The sequence below is a fragment of the Oncorhynchus clarkii genome, chromosome 16, assembly GCF_045791955.1.
Source record: "Oncorhynchus clarkii lewisi isolate Uvic-CL-2024 chromosome 16, UVic_Ocla_1.0, whole genome shotgun sequence".
Classification (NCBI taxonomy): domain Eukaryota; kingdom Metazoa; phylum Chordata; class Actinopteri; order Salmoniformes; family Salmonidae; genus Oncorhynchus; species Oncorhynchus clarkii.
Window position 1 is genome coordinate 31,331,386 of NC_092162.1, and position 13,213 is coordinate 31,344,598.

The 13,213-nt window shown below is 39.6% G+C and overlaps 1 protein-coding gene across 2 annotated transcripts in view; it reads right to left on the reverse strand.

Moving 5' to 3' along the window:
• LOC139368315 (TOX high mobility group box family member 2-like) overlaps window positions 1-13,213 on the reverse strand; it is a 113,631-nt gene that overhangs the window by 42,847 nt on the left and 57,571 nt on the right. For both annotated transcript variants that reach the window (XM_071107064.1, XM_071107065.1), the window contains one exon: window positions 4,878-4,937. In XM_071107064.1, the coding sequence (XP_070963165.1) occupies window positions 4,878-4,937 (60 nt within the window). The remainder of the gene's footprint in view (window positions 1-4,877; window positions 4,938-13,213) is intronic.

Genomic DNA, 13,213 nt, shown 5'->3' on the forward strand with positions numbered 1-13,213 from the left:
GTATAGCAATGAACATTCTTGCACTCGGAGATGAGTGCTTGTAAACAATGTGCATTCAATGACAGATTGAAAACATCAAATGATGCATTTTATGCTTTGTGGTAAGGAATATATAAATCAGCATAATTGAACGAGCTTATAAAACTCTTATAAAGCCGATATTTCAGATAAATCCCAGATTCAAATGAAACGCGGGACACAAATCAAAGTCCATAGGGTGAATTATTGTTATTATAAGTTAAATTGGTATGCAGTAGAAAAACACATTCAACACAGATCAAGAATTTCAGCGGGTAAACAAACAAAAAATGTCCCTTCCGTGTACTGTTACAACAAACAAATGAATACCTTTTGGAAGAAGCCACTGAGTGACTAGACCTGTTTCCTATCTTAGAATCAATGAAAGCTGTTTCTATTTAGTGTTTTTCTCTTGAAAGGGCCTGAGATTACATGTGTAATGTAATCTCCTGACTATGTGCTGAAGTGTGCTAGCTAGACACAAGAAGCTCTGGACACTCACAAAGGTAACTCTATAATATACTTTTTTTTATTTATTCCACAGACATACAACATTGATGTGCCGGTGGGACATCAAAAGTATATTGGCATATGTGCAATTGAAGTTATACATTTTGCAACCCACAAATGTCATGTTACGACAAAAAAAAAACATGACATCATCCCCAAGACATCACTTAGAGATTGCACCTAGAGATCTAATCAACAACAAAGGGGGTGGTGGGGGAGTCTTCCTGGGGTCTTCCTGGGACATGCATACAGTGCCTTCAGAAAGTATTCACACCACTTTACTTTTTCCAAATTTTGTTGTACTACAAGGTGGGATTAAAATTGATTTAATTGTAATTGTTTTCCCCCAACAATCTACACAAAATACAATGTAATGTCAAAGTGGAAGAACAATTATAGCATTTGTAAAAAAATATATATATTAAAAAATAACACTAAAGATCTTGATTAAATAAATATTCAACCCACTCAGTCAATACATGTTAGAATCGCCTTTGGCAACAAATACAGCTGTGAGTTTTTCTGGGTAAATCTCTAAGAGCTTTGCACACCTGGATTGTACAATATTTGCACATCATTTTTTTTAATTCTTCAAGCTCTATCAAGTTGGTTGTTGATCATTGCTAGACAGCCATTTTCAAGTCTTGCGATTTAAGTCAAAACTTTAACGAGGCCACTCAGGAATTTTCAATGTCGTCTTGGTAAGTGACTCAAGTGTATATTTGGCCTTGTGTTTCAGGTTATTGTTCTGCTGAAAGGTGAATTTGTCCCCCAGTGTCTGCTGGAAAGCAGACTGCACCAGATTTTCTTTTAGGATTTTGCCTGTGCTTTGCTCTATTCAGTTTATTTTTATCCTAAAAAAACTCCCTAGTCCTTACCGATGACTAGCATACCCAGAACATGATGCAGCCGCCACCATGATTGAAAATATGAAGAGTGCTGCACAGTTATGTGTTGTGTTGGATTTGCCCCAAACACAAGTTGTATTCAGGACATGAAGTTAATTTCTTTGCCACATTTTTTGCAGTTTTACTTTAGTGCCCTATTGCAAACAGGATGCATGTTCTGGAATATTTGTATTCTGTACAGGCTTCGTTATTTAGATAAGTATTACGGAGTAAAACATTTTGTTGATCCTCAGTTTTCTCCTATCGCAGCCATTAAACTCTGTAAATGTGTTAAAGTCACCATTGGCCTCATGGTGAAATCCCTGAGCGGTTTCCTTCCTTTCCAGCAACTGAGTTAAGAAGGACACCTGTACCAATCTACCTAAAAAACTCTCTGGTCTCTGTGGATGAATCTGTGTTCGTAATTCACTGCTCTACTGAGGGACCTTACAGATAATTGTATGTTTGGGGTACAGAGATGAGGTAGTCATTAATAAATCATGTGAAACACTATTATTGCATACAAAGTAAGCCCATGCAACATATTATGTGACTTGTTAAGCACATTTTAGCTCTTAACTTATTTAGACTTACCATAACTAAGTGGTTGAATGCTTGTTGACTCAAGACTTTTCAGCTTTTAATTTTTTATTAATTTTGTAAAAATGTCTAAAAACATAATTCCACTCTGACATTATGGGGCATTGTTTGTAGGCCATTGACACAAAAACGTATCCATTTTAAATTTAGGCGGTAACACAACAAAATGTGAAAGAATTCAAGAGGTGTGAATACATTCTGAAGGCACTGTACATCTATACATCTACATTATATTAAAACAAAATACAGAAAAACAAATTGGGTGGTATACTGCTGCTAAATATTTATAGGAGAAACACTGACATCAATGGCTATTCACCATCACAGAAATGAATCCAGTACAAGAAGCCCCAGTTTGTTTCATTCATCTTCAAAGGCCATGATTATATACAGCAAGTAAATGCACATCTAATGTACATAATTAGATGTCAATTACGCAATAACTGCTTTATTTTCCAAACACATGCATTGAGTATCTGTAATGATTTCTATGTGGAACGAAGGGAAAATACAGATGTCATTAGCATGTGAAATCTATGAATTATTTTCAGATGAGAGGTAGGCTAGGCCTCGAGGCAGTATGCTCTGAAGAGTATTGGGAATGGGCAACTTTCATAAACTCAGCTAGAGTTTAGATTCCATGTTTTGGAAAGCCACGAAGTCTTACCTTCTTATGGTTGGGGGCAGTATTGAGTAGCTTGGATGAATAAGGTGCCCAGAGGTGCCCAGAGTAAACTGCCTGCTACTCAGTCCCAGTTGCAAATCATTAGTATATTTATATATATTATATATATATATGTATATACAGTGGGACAAACAAGTATTTAGTCAGCCACCAATTGTGCAAGTTCTCCCACTTAAAAAGATGAGAGAGGCCTGCACATTTTCATCATAGGTACACTTCAACTATGACAGGCAAAATGAGGGAAAAAAATCCAGAAATTCACATTGTAGGATTTTTTATGAATTTATTTGCAAATTATGGTGGGAAATAAGTATTTGGTCACCTACAAACAAGCAACATTTCTGGCTCTCACAGACCTGTAACTTCTTCTTTAAGAGGAGTGCATTCTGATGAAGATCATCACAGGTAAGTGAATATTTATAATGTTATTTCTGACTTATGTTAACTGCACAATATGGCGGATATCTTTTTGGCTTGTTTGGTCTCTGAGCGCCGTACTCAGATTATTGCATGGTTTCCTTTTTCCGTAAAGCTTTTTTGAAATCTGACACAGCGGTTGCATTTAGGAGAAGTGTATCTAAAGTTCAATGCATAACACTTGTATTTTCATCAACATTTATTATGAGTATTTCTGTAAATTGATGTGGCTCTCTGCAAAATCACTGCATGTTTTTGGAACTACTGAACATAACGCGCCAATTTATACTGAGATTTTTTGATAGAAATATGAATTTTATCGAACAAAACATACATGTATTGTGTAACATGAAGTCCTGAGTGTCATCTGATGAAGATCATCAAAGGTTAGTGATTAATTTTATCTCTATTTCTGATTTTTGTGGAAAAATGGCTGTGTTTTTCTGTGACTTGGCTCTGACATAATAACATAATAGTTTGTGGTGCTTTCACCGTAAAGTCTATTTGAAATCGGACACTGTGGTGAGTTTAACAAGAAGTGTATCTTTAAAATGGTGTGAAATACTTCTATGTTTGAGGAATTTTAATTATGGGATTTCTGTTGTTTTGAATTTTGCGCCCTGCACTTTCACTGGCTGTTGTCATATTGACCCCGTTAGCGGGATCTCAGCCCTAAGAAGTTTTTAAGTTCAAAGAGATGTCAGTTGAGACCTTTGATCACTTAAAGTAGGTGTTGATTGACATATCACCAGTCTGATGGACAACAGCGCTTGACAGTTTGTCCAATTAAAGCAACCAATGTGTGTCCAGTGATGTCGTCAGAGAAGCCAACACGGTAGACCTTGTAATTCTGCAATGAGCCATGAGCAGCCAATAAACTGCTAAATCTATCGCTCGACCCCTGATTATATGGAGTCAATCCAGACATCAAAGAAAATACAATCTTATTAGGAAAGGTTTAGGGGGGTCTCTACTCAGCCTTTTGACTTCTGAACTTTGCACTCATGCTCCCTCTCTCCCTCTTCCTCTCCCTGCCTCCCTCCCTCCCCCTTCTCTCTCTCCCTCCCCCTTCTCTCTCTCCCTCCCTCTCTGTTGGCAAGTGCTAATTGATGAGGAGTTGTAATCTTGTCATGTTTTGTTAAAGCATCAAGGTTTGCCGCTGTATCAACAAATCTTCCCATGTGTTCTAGCTCTAGCTGTGAGTACTCTGCTCCCCTCCCCCCAGTCTACTGGAGTGAGTGTTGGGTCAGCTCCTATCTTAGCTACACTCCTAAGCTCCCAACAGGCTAGTTAGACAGAAATCTAACAACACCTTATAACACCTTTTAATACAGTAAAACCTCAATACACCAAGTCTGGAGGAAGTTTGTGCATGGCCTATGCTCTCAATGGAACACAAGGGTTTGAGACAAGTAAGTCAGTGAAAACTGTTTTGGTAAAAACAAATCCACACCTTACCTTGCCTGGACTAGGTAACACAGCTATGGGTTTTCGGAACTCCATAATAACTAGTCAATAATTAAGCATGGGAAGTTACTCTCCATGTTAGGAATAGAGAAAACTACAACATGTGGATGACCAGGAGGGTGGTAGCTCTGAAGCAACATTGTTCAATTGTTTTTGCTTTTCATACTTTGCTATTAGACATTTAAACGCTTCAGTTTAGCTGATGCAGCCGCCACAGATAGAATGGCATTTGACCATAAGGTAGAACCTGTTTGTTCAAACTTCAGTATTAGTTGGTGAACCGGCCTACTCACCTGGCTTGGTGACCGAAACTCCTGGTTATTGTCATTCATGTACATGTTGTCACCATCAAACTGTAAAAAGAAATAGAAAGAAAACAAATATTATGTGAATAAGAGTTCTAAACACAGAGAGAGTGAAAGAGAGAGAAAGAGCGAGAGAAGTAGTGATGGCTTTACGGGTGGCCTGAAGCGTGAGTCTAATTACTTTGTCACATTCTCTAAACCTCGTTGTGGCAGTGTCGGTAATTACAGTTCATCAGTGGGCGGTAATTAGGCTAGTTGAGCCAAGTGACGAGCGATGGGCTTTCCCCTGTGGGGTCGAGAATACCCTATGTGTGTGTGTGTGTGCTCATGTGTGTGTGTGTGTGCGCATGTGTGTGTGCGCATGTGTGTGTATGAGTGCTTGGCTGTTGAAGGGAAGGGATGCCATGTCTCTCACATGGGGTATAAGCAATGAGGAGTATGCTAAGAGAAGAGAACACTTGATGCTGACCCTAATGCTAAACACTAATGAATGAGGGGGAATGCCTTTACTGGGATTTTAGCATGGCTGTGCTCCAATCAGATTGCATGGCTGAACTGTTTTAAGACATGGCCCTGACACTAGACAAACTACAGTGCTATGCTGTTTTAGCTACATTGCTATGGTTAGCGTGACTTACAGATGGGCCACAATTTTGGAAAGATTCCTACTCAGACATAGGCCCCTTTGAGGACTCAGGGGCCATATCAAGTGTCCCAGTACTGATTTAAGACCAGTTTGTCTTTTAGATCACAATTAAAAAGGTTACATGGACTGGTGGGACCTGATCCTGGATCAGCAATCCTACTCTGAAATGCTTTATGAATCAGGCCCAGATTTGAAGCAACACAGAAATTCATGAAGAGTACCACTTTTCAGTTGGAATCTTCTTGCCTGATAGTCATCTAACATCTTAAAATGAATTTCTTAAGAATGAGGAAAGTTCACAATGCCTAAACTGAAGATACAACAAGAAAATTTCATGAAGCCATTGTGATGGAGAAATGTTTTTTATGGCCCAACAGAAAGCAATATATTGCCGTACAACCTTGGACTCTCCATAGCACTCAGATCTGTCATGAAGCCGTTTATACAACAAATGGGATTAACCTTGACAGTGCCCTCACCGTGCATCGGGTATCCAGGACATTCATAGACATATATCAATACCAGCTCTCAACCCGCTATGGAATTATTTAAAGGCATGAAGGAGAGACAATGTTTTCTTGTTTGTTGACAAAAGTAATTATTTGCATAGCGTGGGCCACATCACCTAGCTCTGTGGGTTTAGGAAGGGGAACAGACAGACGGCAATGAAAACATGATCAAACAGCATTCTATTTCAAATTCCACAGATGGGGAGATACAGTGGGATTTAATGGGTGGTCTTTTCCGATCCAGAAGAAATGGATTGAAGGTTTGCTAGCTAGAAAAACACAGGTAGAATATCAGTGAACACAGATGGGCCACTGTGATTGGCTAAGAAATGATGACCTGAGAGGTCTGATGGATACGATCCCTGAGGGTGAAAGAAAATATCCACAGTGGAAGACATTAAAAAGAGGGAGATAGAGATAAAGAGAGATACAGAGAGGCAGAGAAAGAGAGAGATTCACAAATTACACCAGATTATTAGTAATAGCGAGTAATGACTGGGGAATGAGCAGTGACCCGAGGCAATGGTTGGTTAATGATGCATTCAAAGGAAACCTTGTGAGGATCTACTTGCTTATTCTAAAGAATACATTACTATTCCTAACTATAGATTCACCACCCAGACACATAAATAAGCCGTCTCAATGACACCTCAGTTTCAGAGGGTTAAATGCAGAAGACACATTTCAGTTGGAGGCATTCAGTTGTACAACTGACTAGGTATCCCCCTTCCCTTTCCCTTTCTTGTCTCCAATAATATATTCAACACGTTTTAGCACTGCACAAAACACACTTATAATATTTTTTTTTGGGGGGGAACTATGCTACTTAAAGAGAACTATACTGAACAAAAATATAAACGCAACAGGCAACAATTTCAAAGATTTTAATGAGTTAGAGTTCATATAAGGGAATCAGTCAATTGAAATAAATTCATTAGGACCTAATCTATGGATTTCACATGAATGGGAATACAGATATGCATCTTTTGGTCACAGATAAAAATGTGCCTCACGATCTTGTCAATGTACTTCTGTGCATTCAAATTGCCGTTGATAAAATGCAATTGTGTTCATTGTCCATAGCTTATGCCTGCCCATAACATAACCCCACTACCACCATGGGGCACTCTGTTCACAACGTTGACATCAGCGAACCACTTGCCCACACAATGCCATACACATGGTCTACGGTTGTAAAGCCGGTTGGATGCATTGCTCAATTCTCTAAAACAATATTGGAGGCGGCTTATGGTAGAGAAATTAACATTAAATTCTCTGGCAAAAGCTCTGGTGGACATTCCTAGAGTCCCAATGCCAATTGCATGCTCCCTCAAAACTTGAGACATCTGTGATATTTTGTTGTGTGACAAAACTACATATTTTAGAGCGGCCTTTTATTGTCCCCAGCACAAGGTGCACCTGGGTAATGATCAAGCTGTTTAATCAGCTTCTTAATATGCTTAACCTGTCAGGTGGATGGCTTATCTTGGAAAATGAGACATGCTCACAAACAGGGATGTAAAGAAATTTGTGCACAAAATCTGAGAGAAATAAGATTTTTGTGTATATGGAATATTTCAGAGATTTTAAAAAATTTCAGCCCATGAAACATGGGACAAACACTTTACATGTTGCGTTTATGTTTTTGTTCAGTTTATATAAGCATAGTTTAAATACTGAGCATCAACATTCTGTTTGCTTTGAATAAGTAATATATTGTCAGACATTTAACTTTGTGAGATCACAGGCTTATCTCCTTTCAAAACCATAACACATTTGTGAACAACAACTTGAACAATGAGTGGTACAGGGTGATATAATTGTTTCATATGAAAGACTCTACAGCACGTCCACATACTGTATTTGGACTACTGTATTTAATTTAATGTATCAAAAACCACTGTCATGTCGGCGATTAGATAAAGTGAGATAAAGAGGTAAGGTTGGAACAGACCCTCTTCTGGGTCTCATTGTACAGTCAACGAATAGACACATTTTTTTATATTTTATCCTCTTGTTTTTAAGCTATGCCATTAAACAAAATGGATAAAGAATTAAAGTGTTTATTTCATGTCACAGTCTTGTCTTTTCAACACGGAGGTGGGATGAAAATCTGACGTTCAAATTGAAACCATCCAACTACCAATCAACCCCCAAGACAACAGATAAAGGTCAGACATTTTGTAATTCAACATGGCTGCTCATATATTCCAATGTAAGCCTTTTCCTATGCTCTGCTATAGCTCTCCTTGCACTGGCTCTCCCATTTAAAATGCCAATTTATCCTCAGCTGAATGCTATCAGTGCAGCCATTACTCCACATTCACTGCAGAAACCATCCTCTTTGCCCCCCCTTCTCTCTCTCTCTCTCTCTCTCTCTCTCTCTCTCTCTCTCTCTCTCTCTCTCTCTCTCTCTCTCTCTCTCTCTCTCTCTCTCTCTCTCTCTCTCTCTCTCTCTCTCTCTCTCTTTGCCTGTCTCTCTCCCTGCCTCTCTCTGCCAACCTCGGTCTCTGCCTCTCTCTATCTTTCTCTCTGTCTCTCTCTCTCTCCAGTGGGCACTGGCAGTGCTTCCCCATTGCCGGTCTAATTGTGCATTCTGACTAGACAAGGGAGTCATTAAGCAGTAATTACACACATGTTGTTTTCGGCAAACATCTCTATTTGGATTGCTTTGCATGGTAATTGTTCAGCAGGGACCACCTCTCGCAATGTTTCACAGTGTGAAACGTGGCGGAGAGAAAGAGAGACAGGGAGAAAGAGGGAGAGTGTGAGAGACAGAGAGAGAGAGAGATAGAGAGAGAGAGAGAGAGAGAGAGAGAGTGTGAGGGGGAGGGGGGAGAGTGATGGCCCAGAACTAGGTCAGGCCTTGCCATCATCGACGAGCATGGCTCTTCAAAAATAATGAACCCACAAGGTGGAAGTAATGCTAACTAGCGTATCTAGGGAATACATGTAATATTTACAGTGCTAATAGTAGAATACAATGTTGCTGTCTTTTCATCTTGGCTTGCGGGATTGTTCAATGCTGGATTTGAAAATTACAGGCTGCATTGAAGAAACCCTTTGATGGATGGGGTAATATGACTGCCATAATGCTACCATGCTACTATGGAACATCTGGGGAGCTGTATGTCCTCATTTCCTCTTGCACATCAATACAACTATCCCACAGACCTGGGTTCAAATACTATTTAAAATTATTTCAAATACTTTATAAGGGTTTGATTGAGCTGGCCTGGCGCAATGGAACCAAAAGAGTAGCTGCAAAAGTGCTAACAAAGATTGTGGATAAATTAAGATATCCCACTATGTTTAAAAAGCTTTTAAACATTGAAAATAATTGTCAGTTCCGGTCTGCTTAATGGGGTGGTTCTCCCATAGACAACAATGCATTAGCAGTTGGGTCTGGTCTGCTTAGTTCATTGACTGTAACATAACCAGAAATAAATTAGGGAGTGGGATGTCTCGCTTCCTCTTCCATCTCTGGTGCTAACCCTGGTAGGTTACAGCAAACACTCAAAGTATTTGAAGATTTCAAATTTGTACCCATGTCTGCTAACCCACCATTACACTAAAGAATCCATTCCCCTTGGTGGGCTAGCCAAAGTTAAAAAACTTCAAACACCTTACATAGACCTGACTTCACATTTTAGCTTGCAGCATAGGCCTACAGCTGAACGGCAGTAAGAAAACAAACAGGCTGATCAATTAGACCACTCCATTGGGTTCTATTCACTAGGCACCAAATGGGACTGAAGAACTGAAGGAAAAAATGTTAAGGTCCAATGCAGTTGCTTTTCTCTCAATATCAAATCATTTCTGGGTAACAATTAAGTACCTTACTGTGATTGTTTTTCAATTCAAATGGTCAAATAGAAACAAAAATAGCTTTTCGAACAGTTTTTTAATTAAATGTTTTATGTTGACGCAGAAAGTAAGCAACATACTGGCTCAATAGTGTGACTGTGTGAGAGCGAAGTCTTTCATCTCGCTCATTTCAATATCCTAGCCGATTCATTGATGATACTGTAGGCCCTTGCTTTACTGAAGTCGCAAGACATTGCAAGCCAAGAAATGGTGAAATACAGCATTCCATCGCGTGATACAGCTTTTGATTGCCGATGGATCGGCCTAGTGCACGGTTCTGACTGTCTGCCAGGTGGCCGACCTGCCTATACTGAAAGATGCAAGTGTTTGTGTTCTAGGAAGCACAGCAACTAATCAGTCTCCTCCGTTCCAAAAACACTGAATCTTTGGAGTCTTGACACTCACAAATGGGAGTTGACACCGGGAGTCGACGTGCAAGGAGTCCAGGAATCGAGGGACAGGTAAGAAAAAATTGCGGACATGTAATGGCTGACTGAACGAAGTTAGGTGGAGCACCTCAAGATAAAACGTAATATTAAACATCGACAAGTTAGACAAAAATATTAGCACTGCACAATCTGGTGGGTGATAACCTTCAATCTGGATAATAACACAAAACAAATCTTAAGACATTTAATATTACGAAAACAAGCAACACCCAAACCTGACGGAGACGAAAACGTGACTCTTCTACAGACACAGACAATTTAATATTTTCACCACCGGGAATGGTAAAGGTCGAAACCGTTCTGTTAAAATCAATAAATGACAAACTGGGTATACTTGAATTAGTCAGTAAGGATATAAAAGTGTTGAAGGCAAGCCTCGAGATGAGTGATGAAAAAGCTGCAACATTGGAGAAGGAAACAAACAAGCTAAAAGGGACTGTCAATAAGATTGAAACCGAAGTGAATGAAATTAAAAAGGAGAACACCGTTCTGAGAGAAGCCTTACTGGACATACAGACTAGATCCATGAGAGAGAATCTGGTACTTACAGGTATCCAGGAGAAAGAAGGGGAAGTTCCTGAATCTGTAGTTAGAGTTCCTCTTTACAGCGCTTAAGATTCCACGCGAAGCTATCGACAAAATCCAACCTGAACGTGTACACCGCTTCGGACATAGAGGCCAAAGGTATGAACGCCCAATCGTTGCCAAATTTCGCTTAATTTAAAGATAAAATAATGGTTAAAAGCCTGGGTAAAAGACTTGCTGGGACCAAAATTATTTATTTATGATCCTAATTTAATGGTACGGTCCACAACCCTATACCCTAGACACCCACCTGAATGACCCAGATACTAAGGAGAAGTCCCTAACTGTTTTATGGGCCTGCTGTAAGCGGTCTGTATGCAGCCAAAATGCGGTCAGAGACCAAGGGCAGCACTACCCCCTCAAGATTCTGAGCATGCTTGGCAAGGTTGGTCCTGCAAAGCCAAAGCCCCCTAAAGGGAGAGCATACTATACAAGGAAATTCTCAGCTGCTAATGAGAACCTTGACGACTTTGTACCTAGCCGGTGGGGATTCCGATACCACCCTCATGGAGTCTGTTTCTTTTGTGGCCTGCTGGAGGTCATTTTGCAGGGCTCTGGCAGTGCGCCTCCTGCTCCTCCTTGCACAAAGGCGGAGGTAGCGGTCCTGCTGCTGGGTTGTTGCCCTCCTACGGCCTCCTCCACGTCTCCTGATGTACTGACCTGTCTCCTGGTAGCGCCTCCATGCTCTGGACACTATGTTGACAGACACAGCAAACCTTCTTGCCACAGCTCGCATTGATGTGCCATCCTGGATGAGCTGCACTACCTGAGCCACTTGTGTGGGTTGTAGACTCCGTCTCATGCTACCACTAGAGTGAAAGCACCGCCAGCATCCAAAAGTGACCAAAACATCAGCCAGGAAGCATAGGAACTGAGAAGTGGTCTGTGGTCACCACCTGCAGAACCACTCCTTTATTGGGGGTGTTTTGTTAATTGCCTATAATTTCCACCTGTTGTCTATTCCATTTGCACAACAGCATGTGACATTTATTGTCAATCAGTGTTGCTTCCTAAGTGGACAGTTTGATTTCACAGAAGTGTGATTGACTTGGAGTTACATTGTGTTGTTTAAGTGTTCCCTTTATTTTTTTGAGCAGTGTATGTTATTGGACAATAAACAGATATGGCTTATTAACCTATACGGTCCGAATAATGATGATCCAAGCTTCTTTGAAAATATTTATAAGAATTGATCAACTCTACAAGCAACACTAGACTCTATTATTATGGTGGGAGATTTTAATACTGTCTTAAAAACCTCTATGGACCGGAAAGGAAATCACACTACAAACTATCACCCTCAGGCACTTAAGGAAATCATGAATGTCATGGATATATTGGAATTAGTGGATATATGGAGACTTAAATACCCTGACCTAGTGAAATATACATGGTGGAGGCTTAATCAAGCTAGTCGTCTTGACTACTTTCTTATGCCATTCTCTCTGGCACCAAAAGTTTAAAAAGTGTTGATAGGGGACAGAATGTGGATGGATCATCACATAATTGGCATATATATTACTCTTACATTTCCACGTGGGCGAGGATATTGGAAATTTAATCAAAGCCTACTAGATGATAAATTGTTTAGATCTAGGACAGAAGAATTTATAACTGACTTTTTCCTACATAACATAGGTACAGCAGATCCCCTTATTGTATGGGACACTTTTAAATGTGCCTTCAGAGGCCATGCAAATCAGTACTCATCTATAAAACAAAAGCAATTTAGATCAAAAGAGTCCATATTAAACAAAGGAAATTGAAGGACTAACAATACAGTTAGATAGCAATAAAACGGTATCATAGAGGCACAGAATAAGTTAGAGGAAAAACAAAAAGAAATGGAGGAACTTATTCAAGAAAGATCCAGTGTAATATACTATAAAAATAATGCGAACTGTATGGAATATGGGGAAATATGCACCAAATTCTTTTTCAATCTTCAATATAGAAATGCTACCTAAAAAAATGTATTAAAACATGTTACAAATGATGGAGTCACGCATGATTCAACAAAATATATTTTGAAAGAGGAAGTAAAGTACTTTAAGAATATGTTTTTGTTTCAGGCTCCTCCATCTCCACTAACTGAAACTAATCGTATGGATTTTTGTCCTAATAATATTGTAAAATTAACATCTGTACAGAAAGACTCATGTGAAGGCCAAATTACAGAGGAGGAACTGCTTGATGCAATTGGGGCCTTTAAGGATGGGTAAACTCCAGGGCTGGATGGCATACCAGTGGAAGTATACAAAACTTTCT